The 21,714-nt window shown below is 43.2% G+C and overlaps 1 protein-coding gene across 6 annotated transcripts in view; it reads right to left on the minus strand.

The window, feature by feature from the left end:
- The window catches only part of BCAT1 (branched chain amino acid transaminase 1), a 106,369-nt gene that overhangs the window by 66,726 nt on the left and 17,929 nt on the right, over positions 1 to 21,714 (minus strand). For 3 of the 6 annotated variants that reach the window (XM_029205250.1, XM_029205247.1, XM_029205252.1), the window contains exons 1-2: positions 607 to 1,560; positions 461 to 532 (exon numbers count right to left, since the gene is read on the minus strand). In XM_029205250.1, coding sequence (XP_029061083.1) covers positions 461 to 532; positions 607 to 609 — 75 coding nt within the window. In that variant the 5' untranslated portion in view covers positions 610 to 1,560. Of the gene's footprint in view, positions 1 to 460; positions 533 to 606; positions 1,561 to 21,714 lie in introns of those variants that run through there. The other 3 variants (XM_029205248.1, XM_029205246.1, XM_029205251.1) reach the window with 1 other exon arrangement.

A 21,714-nucleotide genomic window follows, 5' to 3' on the forward strand; every position in this document is an offset into this window, starting at 1 on the left:
CTCACTATTCCTCTGTGATGTATGAGATTATTTAATATATAAATTCCATAATTTAGAGAGAAAAGAAGGAAATACAGCCATTTTTCCTCTTTTACTGTAAAATGTTAGCTGCTGCTTAAAGACGAAATACATGAGTTTAACTTTTTCCACAAATAGGGTGAAGGGTTAAAAGTATTATATAATCATGTAAACCTCTAGGTGAAATTCAGGAACTGGTTACTTTCCAAGAAAACTTTTATAATTCATGAAATAAAATAAGCAATTAACTGCCAGGTAATTTTAGACACATCTGTACTGCACTGCTCTCCACTTTTCCCCTGGAAGAGTGGAATTTAAAATGCATGGCAGCTTATCTAAATTACTGTATAAACCCGCACAGTGAAAACTGCCCCAATCTCAACAAGAAATGGCTGTATTCAATTGAATTGCTGTTTCTCTTAGCCTCTGGCAAATAACTTACCTTAAAAGTCTCCACCACCTCTTTTGATCCTCCTTCTCCGGTACATTCCGCGGAGCATCCATTATTGCAGTCCTTAAAAGAAGAATTAAATCCATTAAGTAAAACTAGGTGGGTAACTGGGGTCTGGGGTAATCAATATCACTCACCATCACACCCTTTGCTCCGCTCCGGTCCGGTCCCCAAGCAAACAGGAAAAGGAGAATCAAACACCCAGGCACGAGCCCCAAAGGAGAGCGTCCTGCGAGGGCTGCCCTTCTCTTTCTGCCCTGCCGGAGGTCGCGGCTGTTTTTGTCCTCCACAGCCGGCTTCGGGCAGACTGGTTAAATTCCAGGTTCGCCCTACAGAGCCAGGGTTCACCAGCAAAGAACAAGAAGGTAATTGTCTCCCCCTTTTATCCGAGAAAATAGTCTAGACTAGGGCTTTAAGCCATTTATAGAAATAACCTCCTGGGCGCGCTCAGCCTCGTGGTCTTGTCGATCACGGGCGCACAATAGCAAGCCTAGAGAAAGGATGGGGACCAGAGTGAACCATTTTCTCTACGGGCAGGGTCCTCCGATACAGGCGCAAGGACACTAAACCCCACACGTGAAAGACAAAACCGCATGGAATTAGGGGGTAAATTTTAAACATACTTAAGGACACAATGGAAACAGGTCGAACTGGAAACGGTGAAGATCTTAAAAAAAAAAAAAAAAGCCTAATCTGGTACATCACTAGGGGAAAGAGGAAGAAAGGGAATCCAAGGAGGCAGAAGGCTGCGGTCAAAATATTTTGGGGTGGCGAAGGCACGCAGGATGCGGCTGTCAGTTCTGGCAGCCCAGAAATTCCGCTTCCCCCCACCAACCCCTCCTCCACCAAAGCGGCTTCCATGGCGACCCTCACGCTCCCCGTGGCTGTCCGCGCCGCGCTCCGGAGCGGGTCCCCGGCGGGACTTTAGACCTGTCTGGCGGGGGCTTCTCCGAGGAATTCGCAGGCTGGGACTCGAGATTTCGGGCAGGGCTGGGGAAAGAGGAGACTCCCGGATGGAGACAGCACGGTGGTGCAAGGCGAAGCAGGATGGTGCGGGAAACAGCCGCAGCGCGCCCGGCCGGGCCCGTGGGCTTCCGGGACCCGGGGTCCAATCCGCCCCACCCCTACGCCCGCGAACGCCCGGGGTCGGGGTACCTGGCGGGCGAGGGCTGCGGCGGCGGGGGGAGGGCTGGCCATGGGGCGGCTCCGGGAGCGCGCGGCTGCGGAGAGTTGCGGCGGCACGCAGCGCCCGGCTGGACGCGAAAGCGGGCGGCGCGGCCAAGCTCCAGCGCACAGACCGCGCGGAGCCGGCCGCCAACACCCGGAACCCCAGGCCGGGGCCAGGCGCAGGGAACACCGCAGCGCCTCCAGCATCCCTGGGGGAGAAACCTTCAACTGTCTGGTCACTGTGGTCCTTCGGTCGGGAAACCCCAAGCCGTAGTCCCAGCCCCCAGGGCACGAGAGTGCAGGAGCGCCTTTCTGGCAGCAAGCACTCAGCAAGCATCCTTATTTACCAAACAACGCCTGGGTGGGCCTGGAAACGCCCCTCCGCCCAGGGGAAGGCAACCTCGGGGAAATTAATTTACATTAGGGCAGATCTTCCTTCGACCAGCCCACAAGAGGCAGTTTCTGCTTCCCTCCCCCTTCCTGCCCCGAGAGTTTGCAGCCGGGACTGGCAGTGGTGTCTGGGTTCTTGTCTGCCACCAGCCTCCACGCGCAAACTGAAGGAGAAGAACGTGAATCCGGGTTTTAGATTTCTTTCCGCCACCTACCCAAGTCGGATTTGTAACTTGGGGTGTTACGGGGCTACTAGGTTCACATCCCCTAAGAGATGTTTCTCCCCAAACACCTTGATGCCACTTAGTCCCACCTACCCACCCAGCCCATTTATCGCTTTCAGGCAAAGTAGACCACGCGTTCCCAACCAAGCAGCTTTGACAATTTTTTGAGGTAGGCCTATGATGGCAACATTTAGAAAGAGGGAAAAGGAAGACTGTAATGGCTGTTGTCTGCTGTGTGCTCCTGAAGCAATGTCAACCTAAATTATGAGCCTCTCTGGGCTTTTAAATTAATAGGAAGTGGTGACTTGTGCTGATTTGACCTTCGGAAGGGGAGAGAGCAGTTTATTTTGGGTAAAAGTGGTTAAATCCAGTCTGCTTTTAGAATTGATTTCATACAGCCCTAAAGACAATACAGCTCTAATCTTATTGCTCAGAAAACTGCATTCACTTCTCCCTTCCTCTCTCCCCTTAATACTAGGCATAGAAAAGCCTCTTATGCTGGGGTGGAGCCCTGACAGGTCACATGTCACTAAAAACCAGTCTTTTTTATTTATTTATTTATTTTTATTTTTATATTTTTCACACCTTTATTGGACAGAGTCCTTTTTAAAGAAATGTAAAATTGAATTGAACAAGTAAAGAAGATATACAGATTAAGTATACTCTAGGGCTGCCAGTTTTTGACTCCTGCCCCAAGCCTAAAAATAAGAAACCCTTAGTTGAAGAGCTACAGACAACTTATTTGCGTTCAAAATGTTGGTTTAAATGTCTACACTGGGACATGCCTGGTGGTACAGTAGTTAAGAATCGGACATGGGTTTCATCCCTGGTCCGGGAAGATCCCACATGCCACAGAGCAACTAAGCCCGTGCACCACAACTACTGAGCCTGCGCTCTAGAGCCCGCAAGCCACAACTACTGAAGCCTGTGTGCCTAGGGCCCGTGCTCTGCAGCAAGAGAAGCCACCGCAATGAGAAGCCCGTGCACCACAACGAGGAGTAGCCCCCCGGCCGCCACAACTAGAGAAAAGCCTGCGCGCAGCAACGAAGACCCAACGCAGCCATAAATAATAAATGAATAAATAAATAATTTTTTAAAAGTCTACACTGTACTGTTCATTCAAAGCCTATTATTGTTTTAAAGGTAGATCCTATACAACTCCAGTTTTCTTGCCATTTTAAATGTGACCTGTAAATCCTCCCTTTTCAGCCAAGAAAGCACGTGTAATACAAGAATGGTGTTATTAAAGATTTACTACAGGGCCACCCTGACCTTTCCTCCCCTCCAGAGCCAAACTCTGAGAAAGTGCCATCTGTATTAACTGCTTCTATTTCCTTCCCTTTCAAGTGACTATAATTTGACTTCTGTCCAATTATTCCACCTACACAAGGTTCCTAGTAGCTTTCATTTTGCTCAACCCAATGGTTTTCCTTCATGTGCATTTTCATGGCAGCATCTAGATGCTGATGACTTCTTAATACATATCTTTTCAGCCCACCTCTCTCCTGAGCAGTAATGTGCTTACAGTCAAAAATCTGTCTAAAATATTCATTAAGTATGTAACATTTGTGCAGGCAGTGGGCTAAGTGCTGGAGATGCAATGTGAGCACACCTCCAACCTATTACCATGCATTGCCTCCAGCCAAATAGAAAAATGTTACTCGTGTTAAAAAAGTGTTAACTAATCCCACAAATGTGAAATTGCAAATGTAGCCAGTGCTGCCTGTGCTTTAAGAGCCTCTGATGATGGAATGATGGAATGTAACTGACTCAGAAAGGTCTGGAAAGGCTTTCCAGCAAGAAATCCTTGAGCAAAGATCTGGAGGATAAACAAATTTACTACAGGAAGAAAGGATGAAGAATGTCTGGGATGAAAGTGAGTTCCAGGCAGAAAGGACATCTTTGAGAAGGGAAGGAATGTGGTACTTATAAAAGAGAGAGAGCCAGGGCTGGAGGAGAGACATGTGGAGGGGGCTCCATCAAAGGTGAGCCTGGGAGGGGAGGCAGAGAGCCAACCAGCTAGTGCCTTAGAGAGAGAGTTAAAGGTTACGTTTTCCCAAAAGGTAAAAGTATGACTGTCATATAGATATAAAATGAACTTGTAGAGTTTATCTAACTCATTTAATGAAGTTACCAGGCACAGGTTAAAACTGGTTCAAAGAACAGACACATTACTGGGTTAGTGAATTGTTAAAGGAAGTTGCTAATGGACATGAAACTGGCTTCTTCCAAGTGGAGGAGAAATGTTAGTTGAACCCTGACCTTCAGAAATGATTTGCATGTCTACTGACAAGAATTATTTTGCATTTCTATCAGTTAGCTGAACAATAACTCAAAAAACAATAAAACAATGTAAAACCACAATGAAAGGGCCCCAGGAATCCTCAGAAGGAGAAAAAACGTTCAAAAGATTAGGATCTGGTAGGGAATGGGGGTGGGAGTTGACAGGCTTGAAGTGCCCTCTGGCTGCAGCTTGGAGATTAGAGGAGGGCCTGGGTGGAGTGGGCTATAAGGAAGCTATTAACAGAGCCCGCATGTGAGATGATCCTATTAAAAAGCTGGACTTGGCAGGTGGTAGGTGATGCCGATGGAGAGAAGCAGTCAGATTTCAGCAATCTTTAGATAGATTGGATATGAGAAGAAACAAGGGAGGGCAAGGGGCCTTAGGAGGGCTCCCTGGATTCTGGCTTGCTTCTCTGGTTGTGATATTCACCAAGAAAAATGGAACACTGAAAGATGAGGTGGTTTTGTTTTGCTTTTTTTTTTTTGGCTGCGTTGGGTCTTTGTTGCTGCATGTGGGCTTTTCTCTGGTTGTGGTGAGCGGGGGCTACTCTTCGTTGTGGTGCGTAGGCTTCTCATTGTGGTGGCTTCTCTTTGTTGCATAGGACGGGCTCTAGGCGCATGGGCTTCAGTAGTTGTGGCTCGTGGGCTCTAGAGCGTGGGCTTCAGTAGTTGTGGCTCATGGGTTCTAGAGAGCAGACTCAGTAGTTGTGGTGCACGGGCTTAGTTGCTCCGCGGCATGTGGATTCTTCCCGGACCAGGGCTCGAACCCATGTCTCCTACATTGGCAGGCCGATTCTTAACCACTGCGCCACCAGGGAAGCCCAGATGATGTGGTTTGAGAGGGTGAGCAGGAATCTGGTTTGGGGCCTATTGAGTTTTGAGGTGCCTCTGAGACCGGCTGTTAGAGATACAAGGCTGCTAGAGATATTGAGCCTGTCTGAAGCTCAAATGAGAAGTCTGGATTAGAAGTAAACATTTGATAAGTCACTGGTGGTGATCACTGAAGCTATGGGTGTGAATGAGAATGTCATATCTCTGCCTTGGTTTTCTCATCTGTAAAATGGGACAATAGCAAACACTTCATGTTTGCCGATTGAGATAGATTATCATAACATATGTAACATATGTAAATTATTTAAAGCCTTCCCTAGTAAATCTTAATACCTTGTAGGTAATGATAATTTATCCCAGTTGGCAAACATTTTCTTAAAGGGCCAGATAGTAAATATTCCAGGCTTCAAGGGTCATGTGGTCCCTGCTGCGACTACTCAAAATCTGTCACTGTATCACAAAAGCAGCCATAGACAACACATAAAAGAGCAAGCATGTCTGTGCTCCCATAAAACTGTATTTACAAAAACAGTACAGAGTGGATTTGGCTTGTAGGTTACTGACCCCTACTCTATGACTCCCCAGCCAGAAATATAAGTGTCATCCTTCAGACACAACCAAGTGATCACCACCGTCTACATTCTAGCTCCAAATAGCATGACAATCACCATTTTTCCAGCCATATTACCGCCATCCTAGAACAAAATAGCTTCCAAGTAACCAGGCTTGCTTCCCATTAAGCCATTCTTAGTGTGTCAATCAGAGAAATTGTCTCAAAATGCAAATCTGAACATATCTCTCGTTGGCTGAAAAATCTTCAGGCTTTGCATCATCCTTATGACAGAATATTTTAGCAAGCTCCCCCACCTGTCCCTGGCTCTCTGGCTCACCTTTTGCTATTCTTCCTCTCTCCAGCCACCCGTGTAACTTAGTTCAGCCCTTCTTTTTGACATCAGGCCTTCTCACAGCTGGCTGTCTGCCTGCAACACCCCCCTGCTACTGCCCACTGCCTCTCTCATCCTTCCTTTCTCAGATTATTTGACAGCACTTCTTTGGGGAGACATTTCTAAGCCCTGTCTAGGCTACATGGGTCCCTCTGCTATTTATTTCTATAGAATTCTTTCCACTACAAAATAACTGTCATACTTTATTCTAATTATTGGATTAATTTTGCTCTAATTTTGATGATGGGAAATTGTGTCCATTTTGTTCACCTAGGAATCCCCCCTCACCCAATGCCAGGCACACAACTGAGACTTAACTATCTGTTGAATTGCAACTCTAATTTTTTTAAAGTATGTATTTAACATATTTTGGAATTTTAACTGCCAAAGTTTACAAATACAGTAGACTAAAAACGTCCTCAGGGGCCACTCTACAGGTAGATCTAGGCTCCTTTCTCCATGAACTGCTCTCTCTAAATCTTTCTCCTTCCTTTTCCTCTGTTCTCATCCTTCTACTATTCCACCTCTTCCCTTAACCACCCATCATATGGGCTTTCAACGTATTGTGACTGTTAAGGGATTCGATCAATGCTTTCCAGCAGAACTTCCTGCAATGATGAGAATGTTCTGTCTCTGCACCAAGCCGAGTAGCTATTGAGAGGTTGAAATGTGGTTAGTGTGCTTAAGGAACTAAATTTTTAATTTTGCTTAATTTTCATTCATTTTCATTTAAATAGCCATATGTGGCTCTGGCCTTAGTGCAGTTTGGGGGCATTGTTATAAGTTTCACCATAGCTGAGAGCTGGTGTCCTGGCTCTGTCACTTATCAGCTCTATGATCTTTGGCACATGACTAACCTCTTTTGAGTCTCACATTTTAAATTAGAGTAAGTGACAAGGCAATGATGAGATTCAACATGAAGATACTGTATAAGGCACTCAGCAGTCTTAGTTAGCATCTCATAATTGCTCAATAAATGTCAGCTGTTATTTTTCTGTTTCTTTAAATGAAAAACCATGATTGCTTTTCACTAATGTGTAGCCCTTAGGTTAGGTATATTAATAATCAGAACTATATCATATGAGGAGAAATCTTAAAAATCTACATCTAGCACTTCAAGTGTTTCTTGTTTTTAATGTAAAGTTTGTTAAAAAAAAAAAGAGGCTCAGTTTGGCTCATAAAGCAAACTGCACACCTATTATTTGCATGCCTTCTGCTTGGCATTGGGAGGACACAGATGGATGAGAAACAGCTCCTTCCTGCCCTGAGAACACCCCATCGTTGGAAAGGTTGACTTGACCTTTCCATGTCAATAATAATTTTTTTCTATGACCATAAATCTTGACAAAAGAATTCTGAGTTGGCCTTTTTTATGCCATGCCTCCTTTACCCAAGTAAAATTAGCAGTTCTTTGTATATACAACTAACCCCTCAAACAACACAGGTTTGAGCTGCACAGGTCCACTCATACACAGATTGGATTTTTTTCAACAGTAAATACCACAGTACTACCTGATCCCCCGTTGGTTGAATCCTTGGATGAGATCTTCGGATAAGAGGGCCAACTCTAAGTTATGTGCAGATTTTCAACTGCATGGAAGGTCCCTGCCCCTAACCCCCGTGTTAAGGGTCAACTGTAGTTACTGTGTCAGTTTCCTCAGGCTGTTGTAACAAAGTACCATTAACTGGGTGACTTAAAACCACAGAAACTTACTGTCTTAAGAGGGGTGGGCAGGGCCATGCCTCCTTTGGTACCTGTAGGGGAGAATCCTTCCTTGTCTCTTCCAGCTTCTGGTAACCTTAGTTGTTCCTTGGCTTGCAGCTCTAGCCTTCACCCTCTGATGGGAGATCACAGGTGTCTCCTTTCCTGTGTCTCTATTTCTCTTCTCATAAGGACACCAGTCATATTGAATTAAAGACCCAGCCTAATTCAATTTGACCTCACTTAAACTTGATTACATCTGCAAAGACCCTACTTCCAAGTAAGATCACATCCACAGGTTACTGGGGTTTTAGGACTTCAATATATCTTTTTGAAGGGACACAATTCAACCCATAACAGTTAACTCACTTTAAATTTAATGATCATGCCATCTTTAGTGTCCTGTTTCCCACTTTGAATAATAACTTTTACCAGTAAAATAAATTGATTTAAAAAACATACGACTTTCACACAACTTTTCATCAGGACTTTATGATTTCATGGGAACAGATCTTTAATAACATTTACTTATAGGGCGGGGGCAGGGGGCAGGCAAAAAAAGAAAAATTTACTTATAGTCTACAAAAGATCAATCACAAAAGCGTGGCTCTAGATTTTTCCCTTCCCTCTCTTGGCCCGTTCAGTAAGTCCCCAAGTCACACTGAGACTCTGCCTGCATTTCTCTTCTCCACCTGCTTCTCTCCTTCATCGCTGCTCCTCTCTTTCGGCCACAGTCCCCCAGGTGGTCCCTCCACCCACTCCATTCTTGATCTCCCATCTCCTCTCCTCCCTCCTACATCCTCCATGCTGTCCTCAGAGTGCTTGCTCTGAAAAGCTTTTTCTAAACTAGTCACTCCCCAGTTCAAAACCATAATGATATCTGCTACTGGTCCAGCCAGTTATGATGTCCTGGGCACTTTTGTAACCAAGCAGGACCCTATGGAGCCTTCCCAGGACAGACCCCTCCCCCATATCTTCTGCTTTAGCTCCTATCCGAAGTACGTAGATAACGGTATCTGATGCACATTTCCGGAGTTGTTTTACAGATGCTAAAAACCACGACCAGGTGGAAGAAAACTGCTTGAAGATCATGAGTACGAAGCCCCCAGACCTATTGGTGCCTAAGGGTTGATAATGTGAACCCCTGTGACACCGCCCTGTTACCTCACCATCAACCAGTTAGAGAATTGTGCACCCTGCGACGCCCCTCCCTCACGTGGCCTTTAAAAATGCTTTGCTGAGGGCTTCCCTGGTGGCGCAGTGGTTGAGAGTCTGCCTGCCGATGCAGGGGACACGGGTTCGTGCCCCGGTCCAGGAAGATCCCACATGCCGTGGAGCGGCTGGCCCCATGAGCCATGGCCGCTGAGCCCGCAACAGGAGAGGCCACAACAGTGAGAGGCCCGCATACCGCAAACAAAACAAAACAAAAAAAAGTAAAAATGATTTGCTGAAAAGCCCATCGGGGAGTTCAGGGATCTTGAGCAGTAGCTGCCCTGGACTCCTTGCTTGGCGCTCTATCATAAACGCTGCACTTTCCTTCACCACAACCTGGCGTCAGTAGATTGGCTTTACAACGCACGGGCCAGTGGACCCAGGTTTGCTTCCGTAACACTTTGGGTACACATTTTCTCACCTAATACTCAAAACAGCCCCTCCCCAACACACACACCATAACTTCTACTTCCTTGATTTTCAGAGACTCAGAGACATTACTTAAATTTCCCGAGATCAAAGAGCTGTTAGTTAAATCAGTGTGCCCTCAAGACTGTGATCTTACCTACAATTCTGACTTGTTTCAGTGGCTCCAAATTTTACAACTGTAAACCCATCACTAAAAACTGATAGCATGCATGGCAGATTGTATTTTCCAAAGATTGGCCACAACATTTTCTCCCATTGCATCTGCTCTTCTGTGCGACTCCATCATGAGGTGGAGTTTTCCCCTACCCTTTTGAATCCGGGTGGGCCCTGTGACTGTTTTGACCAATAGCATAGAGCAGAAATGTAAAAGCGATGCTGCTCCAATTCTAGGCGTACACTTTAAATGGCCTGGCAGCTTCTGCATCCTTCCTCTTGGAAGGTGCTTGGGACTCCCTCACTTGGAACCCAGCCGCCATGCTGTAAGAAGTGCAAATGAGGGAGAGGCCATGTACAGGCTCACTAGTCAGCAGTCCCAGATGAGCTCCCAGCCAACATTCAGCACCAGCTGCCAGCCGTGTGAGTTGTCATCTTGAGCATCCAGCCCTGCTGAGCGTTCAGCCTAAGTTAAAAGTACTCTGCTAAGACTCACATACTAAGAGAATGAACTTATAGTTACTAGAAGGGAAGGGGGGGAGGGGTAGTTAGGGAGTTTGGGATTGACATGTACGTATTTAAGATGGTTAACCAACAAGGACCTACTGTATAGCACAGGGAACTCTGCTCACTATTATGTAGCAACCAAAATGGGAATGGAATTTGAAAAAGAATAGATACATGTATATGTATAACTGAATCACTTTGCTGTACACCTGAAACTATCACAACATTGTTTTCTTGTTTGTTTTCTGGCCACGCCATGCAGAATGTGGGAGCTTAGTTCCCTAACCAGGGATCTAACCCATGCCCCCTGCATTGGAAGCATGGAATCTTAACCACTGGACCGCCAGGGTGGTCCCACACAACATTGTTTATCAACTATACTCCAATATAAAATAAAAAGTTAAAAAAAAGAAAAATCCTACTCTGCTGAGCCCAGATAATCTGTGGACCATGAGAGACAGTAAAACATTGTTTTAAGCCACAGAGCTTTGGGTTAGTTGATTATATAGCAATGTTAACCAAAACAGCTTGCAAGCCTAACATATATAGTCGTTTATGAAAGTAACCTAATACATAAGTCATACACAAAAATAGGAATAAAAAAGATGAGATAAACATGAAATAATTAGCATTTTTAAATATCTTCCTAATTATGGTGGTTTTCGTCTACCATCTTTGGCTACAGGCCAAATATACAGAAGGGCTAAGTAATCATTAATGACAGTAGATAGAATTCCCTTTTAAATAGTCTTCATGATGATACCACAATTTTGTGCTCCACTGCTTGTCAGTTCTGATTAAATCATTGGTATTTCTATCTCGGGATATGGATAATGGAGAAGCTGTAATAAGAATTGGAAAAATAGGGACTTCTTTGGTGGCGCAGTGGTTAAGAATCTGCCTGCCAATGCAGCGGACACAGGTTCGAGCCCTGGTCCGGGAACATCCCACACGCCGTGGAGCAACTAAGCCCATGCGCTGCAACTACTGAGTCTGCTGTCTAGAGCCCATGAGCCACAACTACTGAGCCTGCACTCTAGCACCCACGAGCCACAACTACGGAAGCCCATGCGCCTAGAGCCCATCCTCTGCAACAAAGAGAAGCCTGCGCACCACAAGGAAGAGTAGCCCCCACTCGCAGCAGCTAGAGAAAGCCTGCATGCAGCAATGAAGACCCAATGCAGCTGTAAATAAATAAATAAACAAACAAACAAATAAGTAGAATTGGAAAAATATTAGCTATTTTGTTTTTGTTATTTCCTTATTTTTATATCACTAATACTTTATATTTTTTAATTTAACTATAGTTGATTTAAAATATTGTTTAGTTTCAGGTATACAGCTTCAGATTCTTTTCCATTATAGGTTATTACAAGATATTCAATATAGTTCCTGTGCTATATAGTAAATCCTTATTGTTTATCTATTTTATAGGTAGCGGTGTGTATCTGTTAATCCCATACTCCTAATTTATCCCTCCCCTTCCCTTTTGCCCTTTGGTAACCGTAAGTTTGATTTCTATGTCTGTGAGTCTTTTTCTGTTTTGTAAATAAGTTGATTTGTGTTATTTTTTAGATTCCATATACAAGAGATATCATATAATATTTGTCTTTGTCTGAGTTACTAATCTCTAGGTCCATCCGTGTTGATGCAAATGGAAATATTTCATTCTTTTTTATGGGTGAGTAATATCCATTGTGTGTGTGTATGTGTGTGTGTGTGTGTGTGTATCTCCACATCTTCTGTTGATGGGCACTTGGGTTGTTTCTGTGTCTTAGCTATTGTAAATAGTGCTGCTATGAACATTGGGGTGCATGTATCTTTTCAAATTAGATTTTTCATCTCTTCTGGATATACGCCCAGGAGTGAGATTGCTGGATCACATGGTAACTCTATCCTCAGTTTTTTTTTGTTTTTGTTTTTCTTTTGCAGTACGTGGGCCTCTCACTGTTGTGGCCTCTCCCGTTGAGGAGCGCAGGCTCAGCAGCCATGGCTCACAGGCCCAGCTGCTCCGTGGCATGTGGGATCTTCCCAGACCGGGGCATGAACCCGAGTCCCCTGCATTGGCAGGCGGGGGCTCTCAACCACTGCGCCACCAGGGAAGCCCCTATTCTCAGATTTTTTAAGGAAGCTCCATACTGTTCTCCATAGTGGCTGTACCAATTTACATTCCCACCAATAGTGTTGGAGGGTTCCCTTTTCTCCACACTCTCTCCAGAATTTATTATTTGTAGACTCTGATGATATATGCTTTGAATTTTGTTTGTGTTTGTTTTATTCTGTTTGCAGAAATCTGTTAAAGGTAGTTGTCCCTTTTTCAAGGATTATCAATTAACACTGGCTGACTTAATCTACAAAGCCCCTTAACCAGGCTCATATAAACTGTCACAGTCACAACCCCCTCTGCTGAAAGAGGATGCTCAAGGTTGCACAGGAGACCCTTCCCCTGCACTGCCTCGGGACACTCCGTGCTCAAAGTCAGTGACTGTGACCCTCCGATGGACTGAGTAGATGGTGCCCATGTCAACCCATGTGAGTTAAATATACGTACAATTTCATTTTTTCCTACATGTTAGAAAAAACATAAATATGATCAATGCCTCTGACACCCCAGCGGTCTCTGTTGCACATCCTGGGGGTACACAACCACCTTGAAACCACTGGGCTCGCAGACAAAGTGCAGACTCCTGAGCTCGGTGGATTCTGCAAATTCTGAAGCTCTTGCTTTCTCTCCCTTCCTGCCCTTCCTCTCGCCCTCACTGGCACTTCTCATTTTCCTTCATACACAGAAGAAATCCTTAGCATGGCAAGTCTCTACACTAGGGTCATCTTGACGTACCCTAAAAAGGAGTACAGAAGGACAGAGAAACAGACACCTGAAGAATCTAGGTAGAAAGATAAGAAATTTCATTTCATGTTTGGAAATAATTATGCTTATAATATTGCATTTTACAGACATAGAACCACATATCAACTTCTGAGAGGGAGAAATGAATCCTAACTAAATGAGGCTTGTTTTTTTAAATCCAGAGTATTAGATCCTGGATTGCTTTAGAGAACATTTTGTTTCCAACCGAAAGCAGCTGCTCTGCTTTTAAGAGTACTAGTTAATCTACTTTGAGGAAATTAACAGCAGAAAGAAAAGGCCTTGGGCCACGATCAAGGTAGATGTATTAAGTTTTATACATGTTTGTAAAGTATACTATTTACAGTAGAATCCACAACATATTCCCATTAAGATAAACTAATTTTAATAAGTACTTGATAAGTAGGAAAAATGAGGAGTGGTTGATGATTGACATGAGCAAAAGATATACAGCAAAGGAAAGTTAGGTATTTTGGAATACAGTGAACTTTTGGAAATAGTTAATGTAAATGCCTTTCCTGTGAGTGTAATATATGTTCAAGAAAATATAAAATACTAACTAACTTCTCTCAGATATGTCCCTTTGGCTGTAAGATGTGCCATTCCCTATCAGAACGGTAAACAGGACACTTATCACCACCTGCTCTTTGAGATCATTCCAAATATGCAAGAGAAATGCAAACAAACGGGATGAGAGGCCATCAAGCTTTCTCGAGGTGAAAAGGCCAAGGGCACGCCTTGTATATCTGTCATTTCCAGCATGCTTTCTATAAACCTCAAATACTCTCATTTTAACGTGGAAAGATAAGGCACAGAAGGAACAGTGCCGTGTGTCTGTCACCTGGATGAATAACGGCCGCCTTCCTCAATGTTCCTCACCAGGCGAGACGATTCATCAGAGTCAGGGGATGGAAGAGGCAAGGCTTTTCAACAAAAGTTGTTGCTCCTGCTGCCTCGATCTTAAACATAGTCCAAATTCAGGCTATCACAACACACAGCAAAACTTCCTGTTTCTAATGCCGTTCTCCACCCCAGACGAGGAACAGCAATAAGACGAAGGAGTGGAGCCCAGCAGTGGGTTTATCAGGACTTAATTTTAAAGGTTTTATTGACACATCATCTGAACTGTCCATTTCTTTGTGCTCTGGTGGTTTGCTGGGCAATTTGGAGTGAATGAAAGAAAAGCTTTTCTCCTGGAGCATGGGAGAAGGCTGTTGAGAAAAGGGAGATGGGAAAAGAGAACTGGCAAGATGCTTGCTTGCTCCATGGATGTTTCCCTCCTGGCAGAGCTTGGGAAAGAGTTAAATAAAGGTTAAGAACCTGGAGATGATTGGCTTCCTAACACTTGTCTGTCCTGTGTACTGTTTTGGAAAGTCTTCCTGTATCCCCAGGGGTGTGAATTCTGCAGGTTGGAGATGCTAGTTTAACCTTACGTTTACTAGAGCAGTTATGACACTTCTTCACGGTCTTTAACTGTCCGGGCAGTGGCTTCATCCTCTTTTGGATTCCCAGTGCTTAGTACACAGCCAGGCAACTGTGTGAACCTCAAAAAATATTTTCTGAATAAATTGATTGAATGTATAAATCCACCATGTTTTTGTTTAAATTAAAAAAAGATATAATGGGGGCTTCCCTGGTGGCGCAGTGGTTGAGAGTCCGCCTGCCGATGCAGGGGACACGGGTTCGTGCCCCGGTCCGGGAGGATCCCGCGTGCCGCGGAGCGGCTGGGCCCGTGAGCCATGGCCGCTGAGCCTACGCTCCGCGACAGGAGAGGCCACGGCGGTGAGAGGCCCACGTACCGCAAATAAATAAATAAAGATATAATGGATGTTAACTAAACTTATTGTGACAATAAAAAAAAATGGACAGATAAGCTGATTTGTCTTACACACACATACATATAGTGAGAGAAGGAGAAAGAGTAGAAAGCAGATACCTACGTAAACTCAATTGTGTTAGGCATAAAAGAATCAAAGACAGATTTTATAAGTGGCCATCTGTTCAGGCTCCGTGTCATAGATATATTGAACCTTACTTACTAAAACTGCCTTTACCTATTTACAAGATGTTTTGCCTACCTCCCCTAACTTCCACACATTTCTGAATAGAAATGCCCCTCGGAACTTTTTCTGAATCTCACTAAGTCATGCGTTCTGAGTTCATTGCAAGATTTTGTTTCAAGCTCTAGCTCTGTTATCTAGGAGATCTATAACCTTGGGCAAATCTCCTTGTGTCTCTGAACCATACATTAATTTCTGAACCTCAGCTATCTTCCATTCCCTACAGAGGTAGAAAGGAAATATGTAAGTTAGAGCATTTTGCAAACATGAACAGAATATGTTATAGTTGTTTCTTTTTTCTAATATCAGGTTCATCAAGTTTGTAGGGAGACCCTATAACACAGCGGTAAAGTGCACAGACTCTGGAGTGACATTGCTGGATTCAGTGGCTCCGCAAGCTTGGTCTAGTTACTTAACCTTTCTGTGTCTCAATTTTTCCACTTGTGAAATGCTAATAATAGAGTATTCATGAGGACTAAATGAGGTAATTCACATAAAGCCTGTGCTAGCACGTAGTAAGCTCTCACTCCATTAGTTATAATTATTACAGTGAAGATTCATATTGAATCTTCATATCTGAGAAATAGTTGAGAAAATTTGGCGTCTGTGAAACTGAAATTATTTCTAATTTTATAGAGATGAAAGGATCCACAGGACTTTCACCTTGCTACACACAGACTTTGTGGCATGGCTTCCTTGCAACCCTGCTGCCTGGCTGAGAAGGGGTGGTTTGACCTTAGATACCCATAAATCCTCCGGGCAAATTGACCACTCCCATGTGGCTAGCACTTCTACTGTCGTACTAAGAGGTCCACTGGATTTTTAGCCTTTCCTCAGATTACTGGAGCAACATACAGAAAAACCAGTTTTCCATCAGGGTTCCTTCAATGTTTGGATTTGGTGCAGTCCTCAAGTGAATTAAAACTCACTTCCTCAAAAAGCCTGGTTAATTCATCTCTCTGCTTTTAAAAATCGGTATGGAAGCTCTTTGTCACTAATGATGACAGCATACATTTTCCCCACTAAAGTAAGCCCAATATATGGCAGTCTCAATTTACCAAACAGATATATCATAGGACAGGGGACCCCAACCCCCAGGCCACGGACCGGTACCAGTCCATGGCCTGTTAGGAACTGGGCTGCACAGCAGGAGGTGAATGGCGGGGGAGCGAGCAAAGCTTCATCTGTATTTACAGCCGCTCCCCATCGCTCGCATTACCGCCTGAGCTCTGCCTCCTGTCAGATCAGCGCCGGCATTAGATTCTCATAGGAGCGCGAACCCTACTGGGAACTGCGCATGCGAGGGATCTAGGTTGCGCGCTCCTTATGAGAATCTAATGCCTGATGATCTGAGGGGGAGCTGAGGCAGTGATGCTAGCGCTGGGGAGTGGCTGCAAATACAGGTTACCCTTAGCAGAGAGGTTTGCCTGCGCAGAGACCATAATAAATCAACTGCTTGCAGACTTGTATCAGAACCTTACCAGTGAGTGGCAAGTGAAAGCAAGCTCAGGGCTCCCACTGATTCTGCATTATGGTGAGTTGTATAATTACTTCATTATATATTACAGTGTAATAATAATAGAAATAAAGTGCACAATAAATGTAATGCACTTGAATCATTCCCAAACCATCCCCCCACCCCAGGTCCGTGGAAAAATTGTCTTCCATGAAACCGGTCCCTGGTGCCAAAAAGGTTGGGGACCGCTGTCATAGGATTTCTACAATGCAAAAGTTTTGCCACAAATGGCTTTTATTTATTAAAAAAATTTTTTTATTGAAGTAGAGTTGATTTACAATGCTGTGTTAATTACTGCTGTGCAGCAAAGTGACTCAGTTATACACATATAGACATTCTTTTTCATATTCTTTATGGTTTATCACAGGATATTGAATATAGTTCCCTGTGCTATACAGTAGGACCTTGTAGTTTATCCATTCTAAATATAGTAGTTTGCATCTACCAACCCCAAACTCCCAGTCCATCCCTCTCCCTCCCTCCTTCCCCTTGTCAACCACAAGTCTGTTCTCTATATCTGTGAGTCTGTTTCTGTAGATAGGTTCGTTTGTACCATATTTTAGATTCCACATATAAGTGATAATATGTGATATTTGTCTTTCTCTTTCTGACTTACTTCACTTAGTATGATAATCTGTAGTTGCACCCATGTTGCTGCAAATGGCATTGTTTTGTTCTTTTTTATGCCTGAGTACAGATTTTAAAAAGCAATTTACTCTGTGCATTTGAGTATGATTAGTTTACAAAATATAAGTAGATATTATGACTTTACAATAATGCAGCCATCTACTGTGTAAAATTAGGCTCAGCAGTAAAGAATTGCATTTCTCATACACTCTACCTTCTGCCATAGAAAAAGATGTTTTTAAAAGTGTGAGCATGTAAAAAAACTTACATGTTTTTTTAAATTGAGGTACAGTTGACATATAACATTATTTTAGTTTCAAGTGTATAACATAATTCTATATTTGTGTGTATTGTGAAATGGTCACCACAATAAGTCTAGTTAACATCTGTCACCATACATAGTTAACAGAAATTTTTTTTCTTGTGATGAGAATTTTTAAGTTCTGCTCTCTTAGCAACTTGCAAATAGGCAATACAGCATTGTTAACTATAGTTATCATGCTGCACATTACATCCCCAGGACTTACTTACTTATTTTATAACTGGAACTTTGTACCCTTCACCCATTTTGCCCAGCCCCCAACCCCACCTCTGGCAACCACCAATCTGTTTCTGTATCTATGAGCTTGGCTTTGCTTGTTTGTTTGTTTGTTTGCTTGTTTTTAGATTCCACATATGAGTGAGATTATACAGTATTTTTCTTTCTCTGTCTGACTTAGTTTCAGATAGAATAATGCCCTCAAGTTCCATCCATGTTGTTGCAAATGGAAAGATTTCTTTCTTTCTTGTGGCTGAATAATATTCCAGTGTGTGTGTGTGTGTGTGTGTGTGTGTGTGTGTGTGTGTGTGTATTACAATTTCTTTATCCATTCATCTGTTGATGGACACTTGGGTTGCTTCCATTTCTTGGTATTATAAATAGTGTTGCAGTGAACATAGGGGTGCATAAATAGTGGGCAGCTAATAAACAACAAACATTTATTTCTCACAGTTCTTGAGGCAGGAAGCCCAGGATCATGGTACCAACATGACTGGTGAGGGCCTTCTTCGGGGATGCAGACTTTTTGTTATGTCCCGGGTGGCAGAGGGGCAAGGGATCTCTCTTGAGCTTCTTTTATAAAGTACTAATCCCAGTCGTGAGAGCTTAGTCCCTTTCTAAAGGACCCACCTACTACTATTATCACCTTTGGGGGTTAGGATTCAACATGTGAATGCTGGGGGGACACATTCAGACCATAAAAAAACTCCCAAGTTATTTCATATTTGTTAAGTGATGAAACACACACCCATACACACACACCCACACACATTTTAGTGAAAGACGCAGGTGTCCTTATAAGCTGGTGTGTGAACCTGTTGTTCTCACCAAATGAGTCAAAGATTTGATAGTTAATTTACGTGAGCGGATGTGTCAGTGTTACTTTGACAAAAAGACATGAGCATGCACTCAAAACACAAGGTGCTCCTCATGTAAACAATGAACATACTGCATCATAATAACCACCCTCCATCAGACACATTTATATCATGCCCTTAATCCCACACGTTTCATACAACAACACTATAAGGTAGGTATTATTATCATTATAAGTTCCATTTTGCAGATGAGAAAATTGGAAAAAGTGTGATGATTTCCTAGGATGATGTGCAGGACTCAGTGCTCACAGCTGTAATTTATTACAGGATGAAAAAGGACCAAAGGCAGATGAGCAAAGGGAAAAGGCACATGGGACAAAGCCCAGAGGAAACCAGGTGCAAGCTTCCAAGGGTCCTCTCCCAGCAGAGTCACACAGGAAGTGCTTCGTTCCTTCAGCAACACGTTGCGACAACACGTGTGAAATGTCATCTACCAGGGAAGCGCAGTAGAGACTCAGTGCCCGAGGTTTTTAGCGGGGGCTGGCCATGTAGGCACCCTCTACCAGCACATAACAAATTTCAGACTCCCAGAAGGAAACAGATGTATGGCAGAAAGCACATTGTACAAATAGTTTAGGTAGAGTAAGCCACTCTTATCAGGGAACTGTGGGAACCCTCTGGAAATTCAAGTTCCCAGACACCAAGGGCCAGCCTTGCCAGTAGACATTTCCAAGACTAGCAATCAGATCTACTTCATTAGTGCTTTTATGCACAGGAGTAGACCTGATCAACTGTGGAGAGGTTGTCATTGAGGGCAAAGGCCATGAAGTATCCAAGTGAAGTTCTCATGTTCACTTTGGATATAACCAAACTGCATATCAGAAAGGTAGATTGCCTTGACCAAAGTCACATCTAAAAAGAGGCAGCTTTTTGGCTGGCCTTCCATGGTTAAGACTCCGCACTTCCAATGCAGGGGGCACGGGTTGGAACTAAGATCCCACATGCCGCGTGGCACGGCCAAAAGAAAAAGAAATAATAATAATAAAATAAAATAAAAGATCCCACATGCCGCATGGCATGGCCAAAAGAAAAAAAATAATAATAATAAAATAAAATAAAATGAGGCAGTGCTGGTACTAGAACCCAAGTCTTCAGACCACACAGAGCACTTAACAGATGTGAAAGTAGAAAGCAGTCTATGTAGTCTATGCCCATCTCTGCAATTACTGGGGATCTTGATCAATTTGTTTAATTTTTACTAATTCGCTGTTAGATTTTATTACAAAATGAACAAAAATATACAAGGTGATTTTGTACAGGTAGCTTTTTGGTCTAAATGATGGCATGATTGGAGCACTAGGTGTTTTCAATCAGGTATGTTTGTAACTTACTCTCTCATTTCCTCCCTTTTCTAGACTGAGCATTTATTGAAAAATATTATAATTTTTAATAACTTATAATAAAATAACAAATTACGAGAGAGGAGAGAGAGAAAGGGAAACCTCTTCTTTACATGAGAATGCCAATGGACCAATGCTGAGAATAATATAATTAGATCAGTCAAGGGATGCTAAAATCATCAGATGAAAGGTGGTTGGAGAATGAGATAGCCACAGTCTCAAAGTATCATGCCACAGATTACATACTAATTAAAAAGGGGGAGGGAATTCCCTGGGGGGTCCAGTGGTTAGGACTTGGTGCTTCCACTGCCGTGGCCTCAGTTCAGTCCCTGCTTGGGGAACTAAGATCCTGCAAGCCACGTGATGCAGCCAAAAATAATAATAGTTTTAAAAATTAAAAAATTTTAAAAAGTAAAAAGGGGGAAATATCCCTTTACAAGGAGAGAAGTCCTGGCCATCACCTTCACCAAGTGATCAAACTTAACATGTTCATGGAGGTACAAGCAAACATTATGTGTTTCCTGATGGGAGGCAATGAGGACACAATCTCACCTCAGTGGTATTCTTACCGAGAGGTTTAACCTGGACCCAAAAGAAAAAACTAGACAAATCCAGAACGTGGGGACATCCTACAAGACAACTGGCTGAAATCTTCAAAACAGACAGTGTCGTGAAAAAGAACAGCAGCGAAAAAGGGATAGTTCTAGGCTGGAAAGAGACAAATGCAATGTATAAACAACAAAACCAATAAGCACAAAGCTATGAAAAATATTCTGAGGCCAACTGGAACAAACAGCATATGGACTGGAAATGATCTCACTGCAGTGATTTTAATTTTCTTAAGTGTGCTATTTGGAGAATGTCCCTATTCCTGGGACATGAAGTATTTTGGGTGAGAAGTATCATCACAGCTGGAATTTATTTTCATATGATTCATCACTTGAGAGAAAGATAAAGCAATGAAAAGCTTAACCACTGATGAATCTAGATAAAGGACATACAGGTTGTTTTTTGCATATTCTGTCATCTCTACAGTAAGTGTGATGGTGGCTAATTTTATGTGTCAACTTGGCTAGGCTATGGTGCCCATTTGTTTGGTCCAATATAAGTCTAGATGTTACTGTGGAGGTAGTTTTTAGATGTGATTAACATTCAAATCAGTAGACTTTGAGTAAAGCAGATCACCCTCTGTAGTGTGGGTGAGCCACAACGAATCAGTTGAAGGCCTTAAGAGGAAAAAAAAAAAAAAAAAAAAGACTGTTTTCCAGAAGAAGGAATTTGGCCTCAAGACTGCAACACAGAAACGCTCCTTGAGTTTGTAGCCTACCTGGTCTGTCCTGCAAATTTTAGACTTGGGACTACAGCATCAACTCTTACCAGAATTTCCAACCTGCAACTTGCCCTATAGATGTTGAACTTGCAAGCTCCCACAATCGCATGAGCCAATTCCTTAGCCTAAATCTCTCTCTCCATATATGTCCTATTGGTTCTATTTCTCTGGAGAGCCCTGCCTAATACAGTAGGTTCGGAAGTCCTCTAAAAAAAAATTGTGGAGAAATTATAAAAATTCATACATAT

This window comes from Monodon monoceros, unplaced genomic scaffold, assembly GCF_005190385.1.
Source record: "Monodon monoceros isolate NGI ecotype Baffin Bay Population unplaced genomic scaffold, NGI_Narwhal_1 Super_Scaffold_6, whole genome shotgun sequence".
NCBI lineage: Eukaryota > Metazoa > Chordata > Mammalia > Artiodactyla > Monodontidae > Monodon > Monodon monoceros.